Source organism: Castor canadensis, chromosome 11 (genome assembly GCF_047511655.1).
Source record: "Castor canadensis chromosome 11, mCasCan1.hap1v2, whole genome shotgun sequence".
Classification (NCBI taxonomy): domain Eukaryota; kingdom Metazoa; phylum Chordata; class Mammalia; order Rodentia; family Castoridae; genus Castor; species Castor canadensis.
This window is the reverse complement of record NC_133396.1, coordinates 14944360-14964254: the sequence shown is the minus strand read 5'-3', so window position 1 is coordinate 14964254 and position 19895 is coordinate 14944360. Positions and strand designations below refer to the sequence as shown.

The following is a 19895-nucleotide window of genomic DNA, read 5'->3' as shown; positions in this document are numbered from 1 at the left end:
CACCAGATTTATGTGGCCATGGTAAGACAGTTACCAAGGCCATGAGTTTGCCAACTAGAAACTCTGGAGAAGGCAGAAGAAAATCTGTTCTGTTCATGGCTCCCTCTTGTCTCTGGGGACAGGCAGCAAGGCACATTCATTATCTCTTGTGCATCATGGTCTGAGCTGGACAGATGGTGGAGGCCATCTTTATTCTTAAGCATGTGCTTCCTAAGGGCAGGGGTTCTTCTTGGTCTCTTCAGTTCTGATATGGTGCCATAAGAGGTCAGTAAGCACTTTGGGTGGAATAAGCTGTCATTTCTGCCTTAGTGTGCCCCTTAGCAATGGTGCTAGTAACTGCTTCTACTCCCATGAAGCTGAGTGTGGAAAGACAGTCACCTGAGCAGGCTCTTGGCAGGACCTTGCATGAAAATTGTTGGTGTTCATTATCAATACTGTTTCATGTGTGGCTGAATAAAAGTACCAGATTTATAGGGGCTCATTGATAAGCAGGTGGCACCATTCCTCAACATGAGCACCCTGTGTGGAGGAGCCCCTTCACAGTCATGCCACCAGCCCCCTTTTCTGAGAACCTCTCAGGGACAACTCCTTACTCCTGCTTAAAGCTGTTAAAAATTGTCCTGCTTCTTGATTTTTGGTTTTTGTCCTTAGTACTGAAAAAATCCTTAATAGATCAAATGAAAGCAGATGAAATGCCTCAGCACACTCTGACCTTTGTCAAGTGTACAAAAGAAAAACATCCATAACTACGTTCATGTAAAGTAACAGCATTTAGCTGTGTTCAAGTTAAGATGTTGCTGATGGAACATTGTATGTCCCCATCTTCTTCACATTTGAGTGCATTCATACATTCCTCAAAGGGGAAACAGCCTTCTGGTAACTATTTAATCTTCCAACCCTGCAGGGCAGGGTGCCTCCTGACCTGCCCAGTACATAACTACTTGGTCTCTGTTCCAAGTTGCACAAGTTGTGCATGTTCCAAGACTTCAGAGAGTTTTTTGCCTGCTGAATTATTATCATAAAGCAAGTTTTGCACCTAATGCTAAAATATTATCATGTCAGTACAAGCATATCTTATTAACTTGTTGAAATATTTATTTGAAGTTCATATCTGTTTTTAAAAGTTCTCAAGCCATTCTTGACTGTATTATTTTTTCTTGGTGTCAGTGATGAGCAATGTCCACACCCCTCCCCAATGCAGAGGGCTGTTTACATGTCCAGGTGATATCCTAACTGCCCAAGCCTCCAGCTGCCCAGCAAAGTCTTTTCCGTGGCAATAGCAGTAGGTGAGGCCAGAGCAAGGATAAAGAGTGGGCTGGCCACTGTGAAGAAAGAGAAGCCACCTGGCCAGGATGTGCCAGGTTCTGACTATACACAGCCTTCCCCAAAGAAGCAGTGTGATCTCTCTTGTGTGAATGAGGAAAGTGATGCACAGAAATAAAGAAACTGCTAGTGCAACTTAAGCCACATCCACTGGGCTCCATGCTTTTCCCTAAACCATACCCCATGGGTAGAACATCCCAGCGACTGGGTCCTAAGCCAGCAATTTACTAAGTCTCTCATTTAGGAAAAAAAAAAAAAAAAAACCCTCCATTTTGGAAGAAGTAAAATTCTGGTGCCTTTACAACTTTCAAAGGCAATGAATACTGTTAATACTTATTGAAAACCTGGCCAGGATTTTCAAAAGAAATGATTCTGTTTGGATACATATAGTAACTAGGTAGTTTGGATTTGTTACTTCTCAAATTTAAAAAAGCTAGATAAATATCTTCTTTACTGATCTTTTTATATTGAGTTTCAATTAATATCTAGTCCCTAATTCCCTTTCCACTGGAAGTGATTAATGACTAAATGTCTTTACTGAAGCAGACATTCCCTTTATTTCCAGTAATAGTATTTTGAAGAGTAAGGTAATTAATGATTTTTAACTGCTTAATGTAAGCAGGAAGTAAAGCAGTTTTATGAGTGTTCCTGCAAAGAAGACAGTCACGGATGATCTGCATATCACTTAATTAAACCAAGTCTTTCATGGGAAATAATCACCTTAAAGTACAACAAAAAAAATTTGTTGAAAACAAGTTGGAAATGATTCTGCCTATACTGAGGAATTACATCATTAGTGTTTTTTGGGTTTAAACAATGCTTTTATCTGAGGGGTGGCCTTGTAGGGGAAGGGTTATTTACTGTAATTGAAAATGCTACTGTGTATAAATAATGGTTTTAGACTAATTTCCTGCTTTCTTTTAGATGTTGTCATTTGTCTTATGAGGATCTATAAAAGTTTATTAACATTTAAATGACCACTTGCAAGGATCACATTTTGATTAAAAATCCACCAGGTATTATGGAGCTCTGAATCTGAAAGAACACAGCATAACCTGTCTTATCTGCCCCATCATGAGAGAATCTCTGTTTGCATTTTAGACACTGGCCAGAGGCCATCCCAGGGAAGTTCCACGAGGCCAACAGCCTCTTTGATATGAACTCATTGGCAATAGCATCTTTCTAAGGAATAGATTTTTAAACTCAGCTGCTGTAGTCCCCAACTTTACCTGGATAATCCTGGGAATTTAAAGGCCTTTCTTTCCACTACTAGAAAAATGGGGTTTTAAAAGTTTATGCCACTATTCTTAAACTAAATCTGACCCATGTTCCTGCCCTCCTTCCAAATACTGGTAATTTTAGGAAAGAGTGGTTCTCTGATGTGTCTTTTAGGACCATCCAACTCAAAGTGAAATTTCTGCACTTCCCTTCTGCCTCATGACTGGCAGACCATTAGCAGCCCATCCTGGCTGTGCCCTGGGTCAAGTCACTTCTTTCTGAGCATGCATTTTCTTACTAACTTGGAGGAGGAGAAGCCAGAGAGCATGGGGCCTTTCCAGTGTGGACAAGGGCACTGAATTCACGACCATCATAACAGAGTGCAATGCTGGCCATTTGCCTCACATGTGAACCATTTCAGTCTCTTCTCATGTGCATTGATGGTAGAGCACTCTCACAGCCCTCCTCTCACCTGTATTGGTAATAAAAGCCATATGTAAACTATAGTGTGATGCCAACTTAGATAATTTAAAACACAAGTTTTTATACTGTTGCTTATAGCCATGTTTTTTTTTTGGGGGGGGGGGAACTTTTTTTTTTTTTTTTTTTTTTACTGTTTCTCCAGGACTCTGGATCAATTTGGAAATGTCCTACAATGGGTCCTTTCTGATGACTCTCGAGACCAAAATGAATTTGACCAAACTAGGTAAAGAGCCTCTTGTTGAAGCCCTGAAGGTTGGAGAAATTGGCAAAGAAGGGTAAGGGGCTATATATTAATTTAATAACCCAATCCCAGGGGACCAGCCTCTCCCTGCAGCCTTTGAGAACCAGGTCTAAGTGTGGGAGCCCCCAGAGCACAAGCAAGCTTCAGTGTAAGTTCTCTGGACTACAGAGAGAGCTGCAAGTTCGTACCCCTTGCTCAGCTGTGACAGTACACAGCACCTTTTGACCCGGTGCTGGCAGAGGTGACACCATCTCTATTACCCAGAGAACATCACTGACTGAGGCAAGCAGGCAGACTTGTCTGAACATTACTTGCTGCACAAATCGAATCATTGCTCTAAAAGCAATGATGTGTGAAGCAGGCTAAGGTCTCTTAGGGATCTACTGCTTTAATCACCAAGCGGGATTATTTATGAGATAGTTGATGTTGTAGCTGAGAGGGTGCTCCACAAGTGTTCTGAGAAGCATTTTCCAGAAATAATACAATATTGATTTGCCTAGTAAATTCTTCTCTTTGTAGATAATGCATCTGCTCCAGAGTTGTCTGGTTTAGAATTATTCCAAAATTGTGGGATAACTAATGGAGCTTGTTTTTTTTTTCCCTTAAATATCCAGAATGGATAGGCTAGAACTTTTACATTCCCACACATCATAAAAGTGATGGGTCTGACTACACATTTAAATGATATTATAGTTTTTACTAAGTTAAAGGATGCTGCTTCTCAAATCTGTAGTCCCTTGCATGGAACTAATAACAATGAGAGGAAATGCCACAAGGAGTGATGTCTATAGGGTCTAAATACAAAACATAGGCTCTTGGATTTTTGCTTAGTTATGGACTGATGTACCGTTCTTATCCATATCCATGCTTGTGTCATAGCAGCTTGGGCAGTTGGGTTATACCCTCAAGGACTTTTTTTTTTTTTTTTTGCTTAGATTATCCTGATTTATCTGAGTTACTTAATGAAATGTTCCTGTTTTAATAATTGGAGAATTTCACCTGCTGTATGCAATCTAATCTGTGTCTGCTATTTTCCTTTCATTTTCTGCTATTTGTTAAAATGTGTTTGGATTTGGCAATCTGTGGATTTGTATTTTCTGGTGAGTGATACTTATCAACTCCATGTAGCATTCCATACCTTGTGAGTGCTGAGTCTGATTTGGTCCCACCTGAAGCTAAAAGGAAGTCTGTCTTTTCATCTTGCTTCCAAACATGAAGGCACAGGGCATGGGTCCAATAGGACTGAGAGTGGAGTAGGGACAAGGCTTTCCTGGCAGGGAAAATCTCACGGACTTCCCCATTTAGAATTACTAGTGTCCTGATCTAGTCCTGTAGTCAGATACAATTTCTTGTCTTGCTACCCACACTCCACCTACCCATACCATCAGTCCAGCCTCATGACAGCAGAGTTATAGGGCCAGCTGCCTAGGACATGAAGCACTGGGGGGGCAGAGGCAGTCCTGAAAATGAGGTCTTCTGGGCTGGTGGGGATGTAGCTCAATGGCAGAGCACTTGTCTAGTTTCTGTAAGGCCCTGAGTTTGATCTCTAGCATTATAAAATAATAATAATAAATAATGAGTCTACTAATTAAGGTGTGTGATAGAAGTGTTTAGTCAGAAGTATTTTCTGGAAACAGCCCTGGGCCAGCACAGAGGTGCAGGTTCTCCATCAGGAAGGGGGGTATTGGACATCAGGTTGTAACAAGTCTAGTTTCTGAGGTCCTTGCCACTCAAGTGTTCCATATTCACTGCTATTTATATGACTGGGCACAATTTCATGTTCGTAAACTCTGACTGATCAGAGAATGAACATATTCCTGAGCAAGCCATGCTTCTATAGACTAACTGAAAAAAATCCTCTGCTTTAGAAATGTGGTGATAATTACATTTAATTTATTTCTAAAGTACCATTTTTTTTCCTGGAAGAGTCTGGTATAAAATGTTTTACTTCTTCTTGTGAGGATGTTATATATTGATATGTAATTGGCTATCATTAATTTTAAAAGCAAAGGAAGAATATAATCCAAAGACACTTCATTTGGGGGGAAAAAATGGGCTAGAAAAATGGACCTTTGGCCTTTTGTTTTGCATAAAGAACCCCTCTCTGGAAAGCCACAAACTTTGTAACCTTCTTGAAAATGCCTCCTCATGCATCAGTTGACTCACAGTTTCTAGGAGCTTTGAAAGTCTCTGAAATCCCATCCATGGTTAAGAACCTATTCCCAGAAGCAGTTCTAGAATCCACTTCTTCACTTCCTCAGATGTGAGTATGTGGAGCCACTGGGGACCAAGTAGAGGAAAAGCAGAAGTCAAAGTATATAGTAGCTGTTACTCGGCACTGATATTTTCCTTAATACAGAGGAGCAGGGTGTCTGTAGAGTTGGCCCACAGCAGCCATTTCCTCCAGGCCCTCCTTCAGCATGGGCCACCTGTCCAGACCTCGTAAGGGCCTGCTCCCAATGTCTGTCTCTTGCAGGGCCTCTGCTTCATCTCACTGCTTTTCTCAGTCCCCCTTCAAGTGCAAATGATTGTTTCTTGGAGAGTCTATGAAGAGATACTGCTCAGCCTGTAAGAAGTCCCCTTTTCTAACAAGAAGGGTGGTCATGGCAGCACCCTTATGGTGAGATAGAGAAACTGAATCTGTGTCGCTTTACTCTCCTGAAGTCCCTTATCTTTGAAATGCACGTCTACTGTATATTTATAGGCATTTTTCCTCTAGGTTTTTTCTTTCTCACATTGTCTTGTCACATACTGTAGTCAATTCTCTTTTGTACAATAAAGTACTCAAAATGGAGTTCACGGGCTGAGGATACAGCCCAGTGGTAGAGCACTTGCCTAGCATGAGAGGCATAGATACAGTCTCTAGCATTGCAAGAAAAAAATAGAATCAGTTAATCAGGTAGTGAGCTGAGCAGTCTGAATGTTAGGGGGAAAGGACCTGAAGAGAACCTGAATAAGTCAGAAAAGAAAATGTTCTACATGTTGGGAAGAGCCTTTAAATGAAAAGTGCATCAGAGTGGGACATTCCTGGGAGGTACTTGACTTAGGCCAATGCACAAGTCCCCATGTAGTGGCCCCTCTGGCATCCATATTGAGTCACTAGTCTCAATAGTCCATTATATCATCCTTTTTACTCTCAGGTCCCTGTCATACTAGAAGTCGAGTGCTTGCACTTTACACTGTGACTCAGTCTCATTTGTGGATGTACATGGGTCTATGGCAGATGTATGGGACTGGCTTCTCTAAAATAAAATAAATTTAGTACATTCTTATGAGTCTGGTCCCCTCAGAGGGCTGTTGAATCCAGCTATGCACACTTCAGTTAAAGCATTTATTGGAGTTTCTTTTTAGAATTGCCTCTAGAATCTGACATTTTTTAACCATCCTGAGTAACAGCAAATTATCCTTCTCTGTAGATGGTTTTAGGAATGGCTAGAAGTTGCCAGAGGTAATGGTGATTATGAAACCAAGAAATAAAACATTCAGTCTAAGACAGTATCAGTGATTCGTAAAAAAAAAAAAAAAATTCACTTTTTCTGTGTGTGACTCCAGACACATTTCCAAAAAGATTTTTAGGAGAGACAGCATAGCCATGATAAGTCTGTTCAGGCAGTTGTCTGAGAGGCACATTCATCTGGATTTCTGAGGTGGATACAAAGCCATCAGAGCCATCACATCCCAGCACATCTTCACCCCAGCATGTTTGCTGCTTTTTAATTTTTTTTCTGAAGTTTTTTCTGATTTCATAAAGCCAAGATCATAAAATGCATGTTCAGTTATAAAAACTAAGTATCTGCCAAACATTTAGCCACACAATTAGTGTTGGATACCATAGAATACAGGTCCCAGTACAGACAGTAGAGGTACCACTTGGTCAGAATCAGAATTTCACATCATCTGATATGCTTTAATTCATATAGCATTATGTAAATTATTCACTTCAAGCCACAAATTCATCCTGCTCTGGCCTGCAGAGGATTAGTTTGGGAACCTGAGAGCTCACTGCCCTTGTCACCTTCTGCCCATGGTGTGGAGCTACCAGGTGACACATACTGCTGGGGACATGAGGGGTGGGGGCACAGCAGATCTCACTGTGATCCCAGATCTTGCAGACAGCCCTTTGTGCTGTGTGGAAAGAAGCAGGCCCTGTGCTATTGGGACAGCTTCCACTCTTGGCAGCATGAGGTCTGAGCAGAAAGCACAGCCGTTTTACTGATGGAGAAGTAGGACAGTTGTGTAATCTTTGGTAATTTACATCTCTTACTTTCTTATCCCAAGATCCAGTTCAGGCTTTCTTGGGAATCACAAGGAAGGTAGCTGAACCACAAAACCTCTGAAATGGCTGTGTGAGCAACAAGTACACAGAAGCACTTCCTGGACTAGCCAGGCCCATTATGGAACAGGGAACTAGAGATAGCCAGGTGCTGCCCGGGATGAGAAGCTTCTGTTCTGCGGAGGACGCTTTCCTTTATCGTGAAAGTCCAGCTTGCACTGGCTTTAACATTTCAGAGCCTTCAGAGCCAGGGTTGAACAGGATCTGCATGTCCTGCCGGGGGGACTCTTGTGAGATCCTCTTACTGCAGCTGGGCTCCTGTTTCAGGGACAGAGGCTTTAATCCTGCCCTCCTGCACATGGTGCTATGCTGCTGGGCCTTCAGGTCATGCTGGTGTGAATGTTCTGCCCTTGGCCTCCATTAGCCAGGAGACAATGCCCCTGTGGACTTCTGGTTGTCCAAGGAGGTATCAGAGGAAAACCAAAAGACTGCAGCTGCAGGGACATTGGGTCTTGGCTCTGTGGCTTTCCCCTGGCTGAGTAGTTTTGCCCTTGTCAGTAATAGAAGACTCAGCGTCTGTTTAGTGACTATTCGGTCGCTTAATAACATTCAGAGATTGCTACGTCCTTTGTTTATTTCATTCCTATTTAAGTCCCTGAGCCTCTGAGACAGGGCCCTGCCAGCACAGAGCCAGTTCAGAGAGGGAGCTGCCTGTGGTGGGGCTGAAGCTCAGCCAAAAAGCTCCCAGACCTCCTCAGAGGGAAACCTTGATCCATCACCTCTTCTAGTGATCCAGCAAGCCTCACACCTCTGAAAATTGAGTCTCTAACCTGCTGAGGGTAATGTGGATGGCATTCTCTAATGAGGCCTTCTGTTACTTTAGTAAAAAGACTGGCCTTAAAATTTGTGTTTTTCTGAAAGTCTGTAGATACTAATGTCAGTTATTTTCTCATGGTTGTTGACTTTCTCTGTGACACTCAAGACATTCAGCCTGTGTGGAATCAGATATGTAATTTCCCTAGGAAGGAGTCTTGATTAAAAATGAATTTGGGGGTAACTAAGCCAAGAATCATCACAATTATTAACTCCACCAGAGGCAAGGGACTTGCCTGCCTACCTTCATCATTGATGAGAGATGGCCATGTCACCAACAGCTGCCACTGCACCCCTGCAGCCATCCATTTTTTCCATTCATGTTCCCACGTGGTTCCTGCTGCACTCATGATGAAATCACTGCATTTTATGTGGCTCCATTTTAGGTGATGTTCTGATGCATGCTCAAAACAAACTTTTCATGGCTCAAGTCCTTTGCAGTCCTGCCAGGGGACTTAGCACTAGAGTCTTCCGGGTAAGGAAGGCTGGTCCAAACACTCTTGGATCAGGCTTCTTCTTTCTTGGTGGGTTGGAGACAATGGCAACATGTGGTAAAGGTTCCATGTTGACCCCTTGTGATTGAGTGTGTGCATGCATGTGTGCTTTTCTTAGCAGAGCTCTTAACAGTGGGCAAGCCACATGGTGACTTTGTCCCCATTCAGTTGCAGGCCCAGGGCCTACTGTCTGGCTGACAGTGATGAGGAATCCTCCAGTGCTGGCTCATCTGAGGAAGACGATGCACCAGAGCCCAGTGCCGGAGACAAACCACTGCTCCCAGGAGCCGAGGGGTGAGTGGATCGGAGCTTCTGGAGGCTCCAGGGTCAGGACAGCAAGCTAACTGAGAGTGAGCCTTTCCCCCTTCCTCTCTGATCTTCCTTCTGCCTCCCCAGTGAGTGAATGGTTTCTGCATTAACAGCCAGTATCCGTGGCTTATTTAAATTCCAGGCCCCCAAAAGAAAAGACTTGGATAGCTTTGCTTCCTTAAGAGGAAGCATGCCTTTCTCCTGCCCTGCTGGTAAACAATAGGGAAGTTGCAGGGCATGCTTATTCTGAGCACACCCTGCTCTGCACACCACCTCCCCCTGCTGGCTGGTGGAGAGATTGCCATCTTTCCTGCCGGGAGCTGCTGGCTCCTGCAGAGCTGAAGCAGTCACATGATCTCTTTGGTGGATTTTGAAAACCTGCTAGTTTAGCTGCTTTTGATCCAGAACTGCATTTAAGGGCAGTTACTTGGACAATGAATGATCAGAGTTCTTAAGCAACCTCTTTGTAAGGATCTTTGAATTATTTAAAGAGGGCTAAGGAAACTGAGATTATGAAGAAGCTAGGTGATTCAGAAACTTCTATAAGAAGATATCAACCTGGTCACTTTGAAATTGCACAGAAGATAAAAACTCAGACATTTGAGCAGTTGGGTGTTATTATAAAATCTAGCTGCTTGACCTTCATAAGAATGGTTGTTTAGAGCTGGAGTATAGCTCAGTGGTAGAGTTTCTTGCCTACCCCCCCACCCAACACACACAAGTCCCTGGGTTCAATCCCCAGTGCCACCAAAAAAAAAAAAAAAAGATTGTATTACCTATCCACATACTGCTCCTGATGCTCTGGAACTGGAGAGGATTCAAAAAAGCAGATAACCTTTCTTCTTAGGGTAAATATTAGATATGACCTGACACAAAAGTTTATTTTCTTGAATGGCTAATTATGTCTGCTTGATACAGCATTTTGCTTTGAGAAGTTCCAAACCCAAAAAAGAAGGAAAGAAAAGTTCTAAGCTCTTTGAAAAGTACTTTCAAAGAGAACTTGCCACTCAGAGTTGGTATGACAACCACCTAAAGGCAGGCAGTCAATCACTGTTTTTGTACCTATTGATGTGGTATGTTTTGCCATTTGCTGTTTGGAAGTTGTGATAGTTCTCTAATAAAACATGGAGCTATATTCTGTATTTAAGTGATATAGGGGAAGTATCTTCTCTACATAAAGACTTGTCCAGCTCTCCATTGTTAAGATGGGGGCTCTGTCTGACATTTACATCTTCTCTAAAGTTCCCCACAGGGGCCACTTGTCAGTTGGAGGCATGTTTGATTGTCATGACTGGGGAGAGTGCTATTGCCGGCTAGTAGGCAGAGGCCAGAGAGGCTGCTAAACATCCTACCATGCACAGGACGGCTCTCAACACAGAATTAGCCAATCTACAATGTTAATAGTGCCACAGTTGAGAAACTGCTGTAAAGTAAGGTGAATGCATAGCCACGAGGTTTTTGTTTGTTAAAGAGCAAAGTTTATCCTAACACCCCTCTGTGCTCCTCGTTTGAAGGTATGTTGGAGGTCATCGAACAAGTAAAATTATGAGATTTGTTGATAAAATTACCAAGTCAAAATATTTCCAAAAAGCAGCAGAGACAGAGTTCATTAAAAAGAAGATTGAAGAAGTGTCCAATACACCCCTGCTGCTAACTGTTGAAGTACAAGAATGTCGAGGAACCTTGGCAGTCAACATTCCACCACCCCCAACTGACCGAATCTGGTGTGTAGAAGGGCCCTCAGGGACAGCAAGGATTCCCCTCGTTGCGTAACCATAAAAACCCCAGCCTGCTTAACCTTGAACAAGAGCGCTGGCTGCCATGTGGTTTTCATTTTCATGGACCCTAATGTCAGTGGTTAATCCAACTGTGCTTTCTTGTGTGGATGGCTCACGAACCGTTAAAGATCCATGTTCACTTGAAAAGTTGAGGTGAATGATGAGGTTTATGGGATAAGCTGTGTCTAGTCTTGGTCTTCCTCCTTTCTGAAGGCAAATTTCACCAGTAATAGTAGCTGCCATCTACCTTATTCTCTAACTGCAACATTGGGTTAGTCCTCCCAGCATTCTGCTGAGGTAGGTGCCCGTGTCATCCCATCACACATCCAGAGTCCACTGAGCTAGGGAGACCCCAGAGTGAGACCAGGGGTCTATCTGAGGCGTTGGTTCTGAGCTCCAGCTTCATGTTAGAATCCCCATGGAATGCACTAAAGATACAGATATGCCTGGCTCACCCCCAGGTTTTTGGCAGTTAGTGTGGAGTTGCATTGATTAAAGCCAGGGTCTAAAATCACTAAAATAAATTATTCATGGGTCCAGCATCTCTGTCTATGTATCTCAACTGTAAGTTGGCATTCCAAGTCCTATAAAATAGGCATGTGTATGTACTGGTCGCATAAGAGACCTCATCATATCATAAGTGACACTCATGACAAAAATACAGTTCTGTATTCATCATAGCATGAAACCAACATGCTATACATGCTCTTGGTATCCAGGAGGCTTTGTAGGAACGGTGGGAAGAGTATTTTCAAATTGATTGATTGACCATTCAATGATGACGATAGTGTTTCCCAGTAAAACTAAAAAACACCTTTGTAGTTTTTATTTTTAAAAGTAATACATTTCATGGTTAAAAAGAAAAACGTGAGAGATTGGAAAAACAAGTATGAAGAAAAGGTAGTAAAAAGTAAAAGCCCATAATCTTATAATCCAGAAATAATTATTTTTAATACTATCCTTTGTAGTCTTCCAGACCTACAAAGGAAATCTATACATTTCCTTTCCTTACTGCCAAGCCTTTAGATTTAACAAGTACCCCTGCTTTATGAAGACAGAGTTAAAGTATCCCAGTGCATGCTCAAATGCTGAACTAAATGCTGTTCAACTACAAAGCTTATTGATTTGGGGAGCACTTAGAAACATTTGTAGTGCACATATGAATAAAATAAAAATAAAAAAACATTTGTAGCATTTGAACATTTTTATTGTGTTTCCAGAACATTGGTCCATGACTGATTAAGTTTTTAGGTACTTTGATAGCACTCAGTATCTTGTCTTGTTGTCTAGACACTTTTTTTTTTTTTTTCTGTTTTGAGACAGTCTTGCCATGTAACCCAGGCTGGCCTCAAACTCTCGGTCCTCCTGCCTCAGCCTCCATAGTGCTGGAAGTATATTTGTGCACCACCATGCCCATCTTGTCTGGACACTACAACTTGGAGTGCTAGTCAGCTCCAGTGGGAAACCACAAAAAGCCTGGTATATAGTGCAGGGAGAAAAACAGGTCATAGAACATTCTCTGTTTACACAGGCTTAGGAGAGCGTGAGGAAGATTGATCCCACTTCTCTCAGTGGTCCTCTCATGGGTAAACCAGAAATTAATGCCTAGATCATAGCCTTTTCTTTTTTTTTTTTAAAAAGAAAAATTTGTTAATACAATGTTATCTTTTTATACCAAAATATAGTGCTAATTAATGCTGCCCATCATAATTATTATTCTAAAATGCTATATACAATAAGTCTTTGAAAACATTCTGACCTTAACTTTCTCTGCTGATAAAATTAGGCTTACAGCCAAGAGGTTAAAGAAAATGGATTTTTATATGTGGACATTTTATTTATTTTTTTTTCGAGTTAGGAAATGGTTTTTTATTTTTTTATTTCTTTTTTTCATGGTGGGATATAAACATTTTTATTTTTTCTTTTTTTATTATATTCATATGTGCATACAATGTTTGGGTCATTTCTCCCCCCTTCCCCCCCTACCTCCTCCCTTCCCCCCTTCCCCCCCTACCCCCTTGCTACCCAGGCAGAAACTATTTTGCCCTTATCTCTAGTTTTGTTGAAGAGAGAGTATAAGCAATAATAGAAAGGACCAAGGGTTTTTGCTAGTTTGAGATAAGGACAGCTATACAGGTAGTTGACTCACATTAATTTCCTGTGCATGTGTGTTACGTTCTAAGTTAATTCTTCTTGAACTAACCTTTTCTCTAGTTCCTGATCTCCTTCTCCTATTGGCCTCAGCTGCTTTAAAGTATCTGCTTTAGTTTCTCTGCATTGAGGGCAACAAATGCTGTCTAGTTTTTTGGGTGTTTTACCTATCCTCACCCCTTCCTTGTGTGCTCTCGCTTTTATCATGTGCTTAAAGTCCAATCCCCTTGTTGTGTTTGCCCTTGATCTAATGTCCACATATGAGGGAGAACATACGATTTTTGGTCTTTTGGGCCAGGCTAACCTCACTCAGAATCATGTTCTCCAGTTGCATCCATTTACTTGCAAATGATAACATTTCATTCTTCTTCATGGCTGCATAAAATTCCATTGTGTATAATACCACATTTTCTTGATCCATTCGTCAGTAGTGGGGCATCTTGGTTGTTTCCATAACTTGGCTGTTGTGAATAGTGTTGCAATAAACATGGGTGTGCAGGTGCCTCTGGAGTAACCTGTGTCACAGTCTTTTGGGTATATCCCCAAGAGTGGTATTGCTGGATCATATGGTAGATCAATGTTTAGCTTTTTAAGTAGCCTCCAAATTTTTTTCCAGAGTGGTTGTACTAGTTTATATTCCCACCAGCAGTGTAAGAGGGTTCCTTTTTCCCCCCGCATCCTCACCAACACCTGTTATTAGTGGTGTTGCTAATGATGGCTATTCTAACAGGGGTGAGGTGGAATCTTAGTATGGTTTTAATTCACATTTCCTTTATTGCATAGCCTTTTCTTGCAAAACCTCTTGACTTTCCGAGTTTCTCAGAACTGGTCTAAATCCATCATACCACTAACACTGTCCAGGGAGCACAGGGAGTTCACAACTCACTCTTGCTGTGCTTAATTAAATTTAGAGAGGATTTTAAAAATAGAGAACATTTTAGGTAAATGTTACTCTCATGTAAATGAGAGCATTTGCGCCATTGCCTGTCTACTTCTTTCTTTACTTCTAAGTGTGGATATTTTCTTCCGAAAGGTATGGTTTCCGGAAGCCACCATATGTGGAGCTGAAAGCTCGGCCAAAACTTGGAGAGAGAGAAGTGACTTTAGTTCACGTGACAGACTGGATAGAAAAGAAACTGGAGCAAGAGTTTCAGGTAAACCTGTAGTGTTATCCAGTGTTTCACACCGAGTATAAAAACTCTGGGTAGAACAGAGGTCTTGACTTCATTTGGGACAAGGTGCTCTTTTGAGACTCCAGTGAAAGCCATGGATGGACATTCATCCCAGGAGAGAACAACATGATCAAACTGAGACATAAAACTTTAGGTACATGTCAAAAGCCCTGAAACATATCCACAGAACATTACTAAGTAGTCTTCAATGAAACCCACAAGGTATGTGACAGAGCAAAAGATGATGCCTTGTACCTGTAAGCCTGTGGAGACTCTCCGGGCTTTGTTTTTCCCCACATGAAGTCTGGAATTGGCCAGCTAGTAGTACTAAGCCTGCAGTCAGGGAAGTTGCTCCCTGTCCACTCAGTCTGTTTAGTTCACCATTCATGGAAACCCTTCCATGTGCCAGGAGCCAACTATTCTGAGAGTCCAAGATGAATCAGGCCTCCTCTGAATATCTTCTAATATATTCAGAGCTCTTCTAAAACCTGTTTGTTGACTGCATTCTTCTACCAAAGGTAATAGCAGTATAGCTGAGGCCCCTGAGATGAGCTATTTCCATCACATTTTAATCAGATGTTTGCTTTGTTTTGTTTTGCAGTGCTGGGAATTAAACCCAAGGCAGTCATTCTGCCAGAGCTACATCCCTATGCCTTGATCAGATATTTGAAGCATAGCTGTCTTTCAAGGTTTATGGATTAGCTCATAATTTATTTACTTAGTGATGAATTTGACCTTTTTAAGAATACTTAGGTTCTTTTTACAGTATATTTTGTCACTGTTCTTTAAAAGTCACATTATTATTTAAAAGCTAGAGATTGAATGTAACTGATAACCAATTTCTGAAAAAAGCTTACTATTATTACCAAATGGAAAAGTACTTTGAAACTAGCTAGAGGAAGAACCTCATACATTCTGGTTTTTTCTCCCTCTCCCTCGCTCTTTTGAGACAGGATTTCACTATGTAGCTCAAGGTGGCCTAGAACTCACTATGTAGAATTTGGGTGGTTCATCCCTTTTAGGGATCTTGGGCTATAAGGAGCAAAAGAAGGAAGAAGGAGCAAGGATTTATGCCTGGTACTTTTGAGACAAGTTGGAAAGTTGAAGTATAACTGCTGTACCCTCACATGGTGCCCTGCTTAAATTCATGTATGTTTTTGAAAGCGTGTTGCTAAAGATTAAATGCGCTTATAGAGTGGCTCAAGTGGTAGAGCACCTGCCTAGCAAGATGAGGCCCTGAGTTCAAACCCTAGCACTGCCAATAAATAAATAAATTTAAATTAAAAAAAAATGCATTGCCAAAATTCATATATGAAGTCATTTTATAAACAGATAAATAAGCACCATCACTATCAATCACTGATTATCCTTTGGGTGTTCATTACAGAATTTCTTTTATTGTAGGTTTGTGGTTTTGATGTTAAAAAAAAAATTAGCTTATGTTTTGTCACTAAGATTTAAAGGGATAAATTAACTTAGACTATGTGTTCTGGGCATTTGGAAAAACTGTCAGCAACTAAGCCAATTCTCCTAAATTAATGTTGAATATTTATCACTTCATATGAGTAATTTTATTTGTATATGAAATCAAGATCTCAGAGGTGATGAACTGGGTTCTTCTAGTACTCATGCACTAGTATGATTTGGCAACTCTTCCTAAATTCAAGCATGGTGGAGGAATTAGTTTAGAATATGTAGGGAAAACTTTCATATATAAGGAGGGTGACAGCCTACAAAGCATTCTTCCACATGGCTATTTTTTAATATCTCCCTACAGAAAGTTTTTGTCATGCCAAATATGGATGATGTTTATATCCCTATAATGCACTCAGCCATGGACCCTCGCTCTACTTCCTGCCTCCTGAAAGACCCATCTTTGGAGGCTACTGACCAGCTGTGAGGGGTGAAGACGGGATGTTCCCAGTATTATGAGACCTAGCTTGAGGTGTGGAGTTCATGGCTGCCATCTGTGTGGTGGCACTGGCCTTTACTTGTGCCACAGCCACTGTCTCTTAAGACTGCTTCTGCCCCCTGCCTGCCGGTGTCCATTCCACTGTGAGGTGTCATTCCCTGCATCCAATGACAGGTGTCTGGATTGTCTGCTACAAAGCTTTGACCGGCAAAGGAGACTGCAAGAATCATACCGGTGGAGCCAAAAGTTACAAGTGACTTATACCATGACTTTTTTAAGTCTACCAGTTTTTGTGGCAGCAGATGAGCACATTCAGAGCAAAGCTGTACAACTGGAAAGCTTCCGCCTTGCCTCCTCCACTCCTCCAATGCTTTTCCTCAGGCAGCTGGTGCACAATGGAACATTTTTTCACTCTATACTTTGTACATGATTGCAGCCCTCCACACTCTGAAAATGTCAATGTGGTAATGTGTGTGGAGGTGGAATTTTGTGAGCCATTTCATTGGTGGTAAAAAGATAGGAATAGTAACTTTTTTTCATATTAAATTGTGCATTTTGGAAGCAAGTAGCCATAGAACACACACATACACTAACACACTTTCAGCTGGGGTGGGGACAGTGGGATTTATGTGAACATTAAGCAAAGCCATGAGATCAAACCATCCCTTTTACCAGTGAGGTACAATCACCTTGCCTCTAATTAATCCTGATTTTTTTCTTAAGATATATGTGGCATCAAACACTGCATACAATGACCGATTGTTCCTCCCTGGTAGGGCCAGAAAGCCAGGGCCAAAATCTTACCATTTGACATCTCTTGAGCACTCCTGGAAGCTACATATGGGAATCTGAATACTTTGTTAATCTACTTGGTTTGGAATCATTTTGTGGGCAGTTTTACTTTGTTAATCTACTTGGTTTGGAATCATTTTGTGGGCAGTTTTTTGTTCTGAAAGCCAAAACAGAGAACTGCTCTCTATTTCAAGACCAAAAGTTTGTTCAACATCAAACACTACATATTTCAAAATAAGACACATGACTTTTTTTTTAAATGTTGCCAATTTAATTTTGTGCATTTGTGTCAGAATGTTTAGTTTACAAGTTTGGGGCTAATTGTATAATTTACTTTTGGAAGTAAAATTGATACAAAATTTTATTGTTTAAAGCTGCATTCAATGTCAAAATTACCTTGGGTAACTTTCGATAACATCTGTGGACAAAGCTAATAGTGGTTTCTTAAACAGCACCTTCCTTGCCTGAACATAACTTTAAAGAAATTAATATATTGAAAAGATATATTTGAACCCTTATTTGATTAATTGCATCATTAAAACATTTGACTTAAATTATTTGACCATTCCAGTCAGTATTTTGTTCTAATTTCTCACCATGTAGGCAGATTTGTCTGTCAGAGCTCACGTCTTATTCACTGGTCTTTAACAATCTTTGTGCAATAACTTTGTGCAAAGGACTAGATGCACTACTGTGAAGAAATTGCACGCCTGTACACTATTGCACTTAATCGAACAGTATGTGGGGACTTACAATCACTTGCATTGTTTCACAAAATAAATCTCATGTCAAACACTAGATAAGCATCTAAGTTATTTCTAGTAAATCATTTAGACAGGATCAGGATAAACAGTGAATGCAGGCCACATGGGCCTGCCCTCTTCTGGCATGAGCAGCTTTCATTTACTGGGTGGTCACTGTGGACCAATCCTTATGTCAAGACAAAATTACAAAATAATTGGACCTAATTGGGCTTGTGACTGAGGCAGCTTCCATTCTACAAAAAACAGAGTTCCACCTGCTTGTTACAAGGTTAGAAACGGAAAACAGGCTGGCATCAGGTTACTTTTCGGAAAGGTTAAAGCAGAGAGGACTTTATTGTGCTGACTCAGGAAATTCAGGAAAAACTGGTGTTTTGAGATCTGCTTCCCTGATGCTTCAATTCCATTATGTCGCAGTTAAGATGAGTGATTATTTTGGTATGCTGTCCAAAGCAATTGCCTCCCATGCAGGTCTCACCACACCATGAGGAAAGTGCCATTTTCCTCCTTAGTCCATGGTCTGAGTTAAAAGAGTTCATTTTAGGAGCCAGGGCAGTTGTGCTCCAGAACCTAGTAATCCTGTTAATTTGGGGCCTTCAGAGATGCAAATAGTGAGGACACCCCCCCCCCCGCCCCCGACACACATACTTGTGCACATTAAACCCAAACTTTTTAAGATCTTTCAACCGCAGAAGCTAATTGTGAAGTGATTGTGTATTTAAGTGCTTATGTTGGGCCCACCCTGTAATTGTGAGCTGTCTATGCTAATTAGGACAGTTGGGTTTGCCTAAAGCTGTAGACTTATGCATGTCACCATACCTAAACAAGCAGTTTACATGGTTTTAGTAATTAGGTCGCGACTATTAGGTAAGTCATGCAGCTCCAGGCCCAAGTCAGCACGTATTAAATTTAAGTCTTCCCTCCCCACCTCGCGTTTAACTATATCAGCACATCTCACTGATCGGAAAAGGACAGTTTGGCATTTAGGGTTATGGCATAAGGTGTGGCAGGCAATTTGGGAAGTGGCGTGTGGTTGCACTCACCACACAGCGGAGCCCCTGCTATACCTGCCGACCTCTTTTAAATTCTAGGGGCATCCTCCCGAAAACTGCCTACCCCCTCCAGTACCCAGGAGTTAATGTGGGTCTTGACCCTGTCGCTCGCGGTTAAAAGGACCGCCCACGATCGGCAGGCGGCCCCAGTTATGCGCGAGCACGTGCTCTGGCACTGCAGCTTAACCCCCGGCGCTACGCGCAGGCGCGACGGGGGCTCAAAGGCAGCGCGTCACTCACACATAAACACACACACACACACACCGACATCGGGGTGGAGATTAAATCATTTTATTGAGATGTTCGGACGTGGGAAAGGGTTGCAAAACTGCTGGGAAGGCAGTGAGGTCTGACGTCCTTGGCAAGACAGGATCTGCAAGAACAACAGAGACGCTTGAGCCAAGTGTCACGCTAGCCCTCTCACCTCCCCGCCGCCGCCGTGGTGGGCTCAGTCTACAGTATGCATCATCCGCATCAGCAGTCTAACGCGTGCACTAATTGGAAAGTCATCACTGCCAGCCTCCCATCCAGCTCCCGAGCCTGCCCAGCGAAGGAACACCCTTTACCTTCTTGTTTGTGAAAGGCAGGAGGACCGGCGTGTCCTTTACTTAAAGGAGGACACCGGAAGTTGTTGGGCGGACCGTACGTGCATTGACCAATAGTAAGCCAAACCTCCGGGTACAAATGTGTAAAGTGGTTTGATGATTGGTCGGGCTTATTAAGTCCTCCAGAGTATAGAGTAGTCACTCTCCAACCATAGAGATGGAAGTCAAGGAAAAAGCTTAGTCCTCCAAGTTTTTGCGAGTGTCTCCATATCTCTTTCGTGGGCTTTTAGTTAGCGTGTCTCTCTTACAGTTCACAAAAGCAAACAGGAGACAAGCAATGCCTAACTTGTATGAGATACTCTGTGTCAGCAGCTACGCTAGGAGCTGAGGATTAAAAAGTGAAAAAAAAAAAATCGTTCTTGAAGCCGGGCGCCGGTGTTTAACTCCTGTAATCCTAGCTATTCCGGAAGCAGAGATCAGGAGGATCGCGGTTGGAAGCCAGCCTGGGCAAACTGGGG

At 41.9% G+C, this 19895-nt stretch overlaps 1 protein-coding gene, 1 long non-coding RNA gene and 2 other non-coding genes across 8 annotated transcripts in view; 1 reads left to right on the top strand and 3 right to left on the bottom strand.

Moving 5' to 3' along the window:
• Nucleotides 1-17576, top strand: part of Tex2 (testis expressed 2) — a 107618-nt gene extending 90042 nt beyond the window's left edge. For 3 of the 5 annotated variants that reach the window (XM_020156464.2, XM_074045420.1, XM_020156465.2), the window contains 5 exons: nucleotides 3167-3299; nucleotides 9074-9199; nucleotides 10729-10938; nucleotides 14177-14297; nucleotides 16093-17576. In XM_020156464.2, the coding sequence (XP_020012053.1) occupies nucleotides 3167-3299; nucleotides 9074-9199; nucleotides 10729-10938; nucleotides 14177-14297; nucleotides 16093-16215 (713 nt within the window). In that variant the 3' untranslated portion in view covers nucleotides 16216-17576. Of the gene's footprint in view, nucleotides 1-3166; nucleotides 3300-9073; nucleotides 9200-10728; nucleotides 10939-14176; nucleotides 14298-16092 lie in introns of those variants that run through there. The other 2 variants (XM_074045421.1, XM_074045422.1) reach the window with 2 other exon arrangements.
• A 1355-nt stretch (nucleotides 17577-18931) lies between these two features.
• LOC141414538 (small nucleolar RNA SNORA76) lies at nucleotides 18932-19063 on the bottom strand. The gene has a single exon (XR_012439554.1). It is a non-coding gene; the product is annotated as a small nucleolar RNA SNORA76 (small nucleolar RNA).
• Nucleotides 19064-19101: 38 nt separating this feature from the next.
• Nucleotides 19102-19530, bottom strand: LOC141413692 (uncharacterized). The gene is made up of 2 exons (XR_012438477.1): nucleotides 19399-19530; nucleotides 19102-19205 (listed from the first exon to the last, which is right to left on the bottom strand). It is a non-coding gene; the product is annotated as an uncharacterized lncRNA (long non-coding RNA).
• On the bottom strand, nucleotides 19279-19348 carry LOC141414429 (small nucleolar RNA SNORD104). The gene has a single exon (XR_012439459.1). It is a non-coding gene; the product is annotated as a small nucleolar RNA SNORD104 (small nucleolar RNA).
• Nucleotides 19531-19895: the final 365 nt, after the last annotated feature.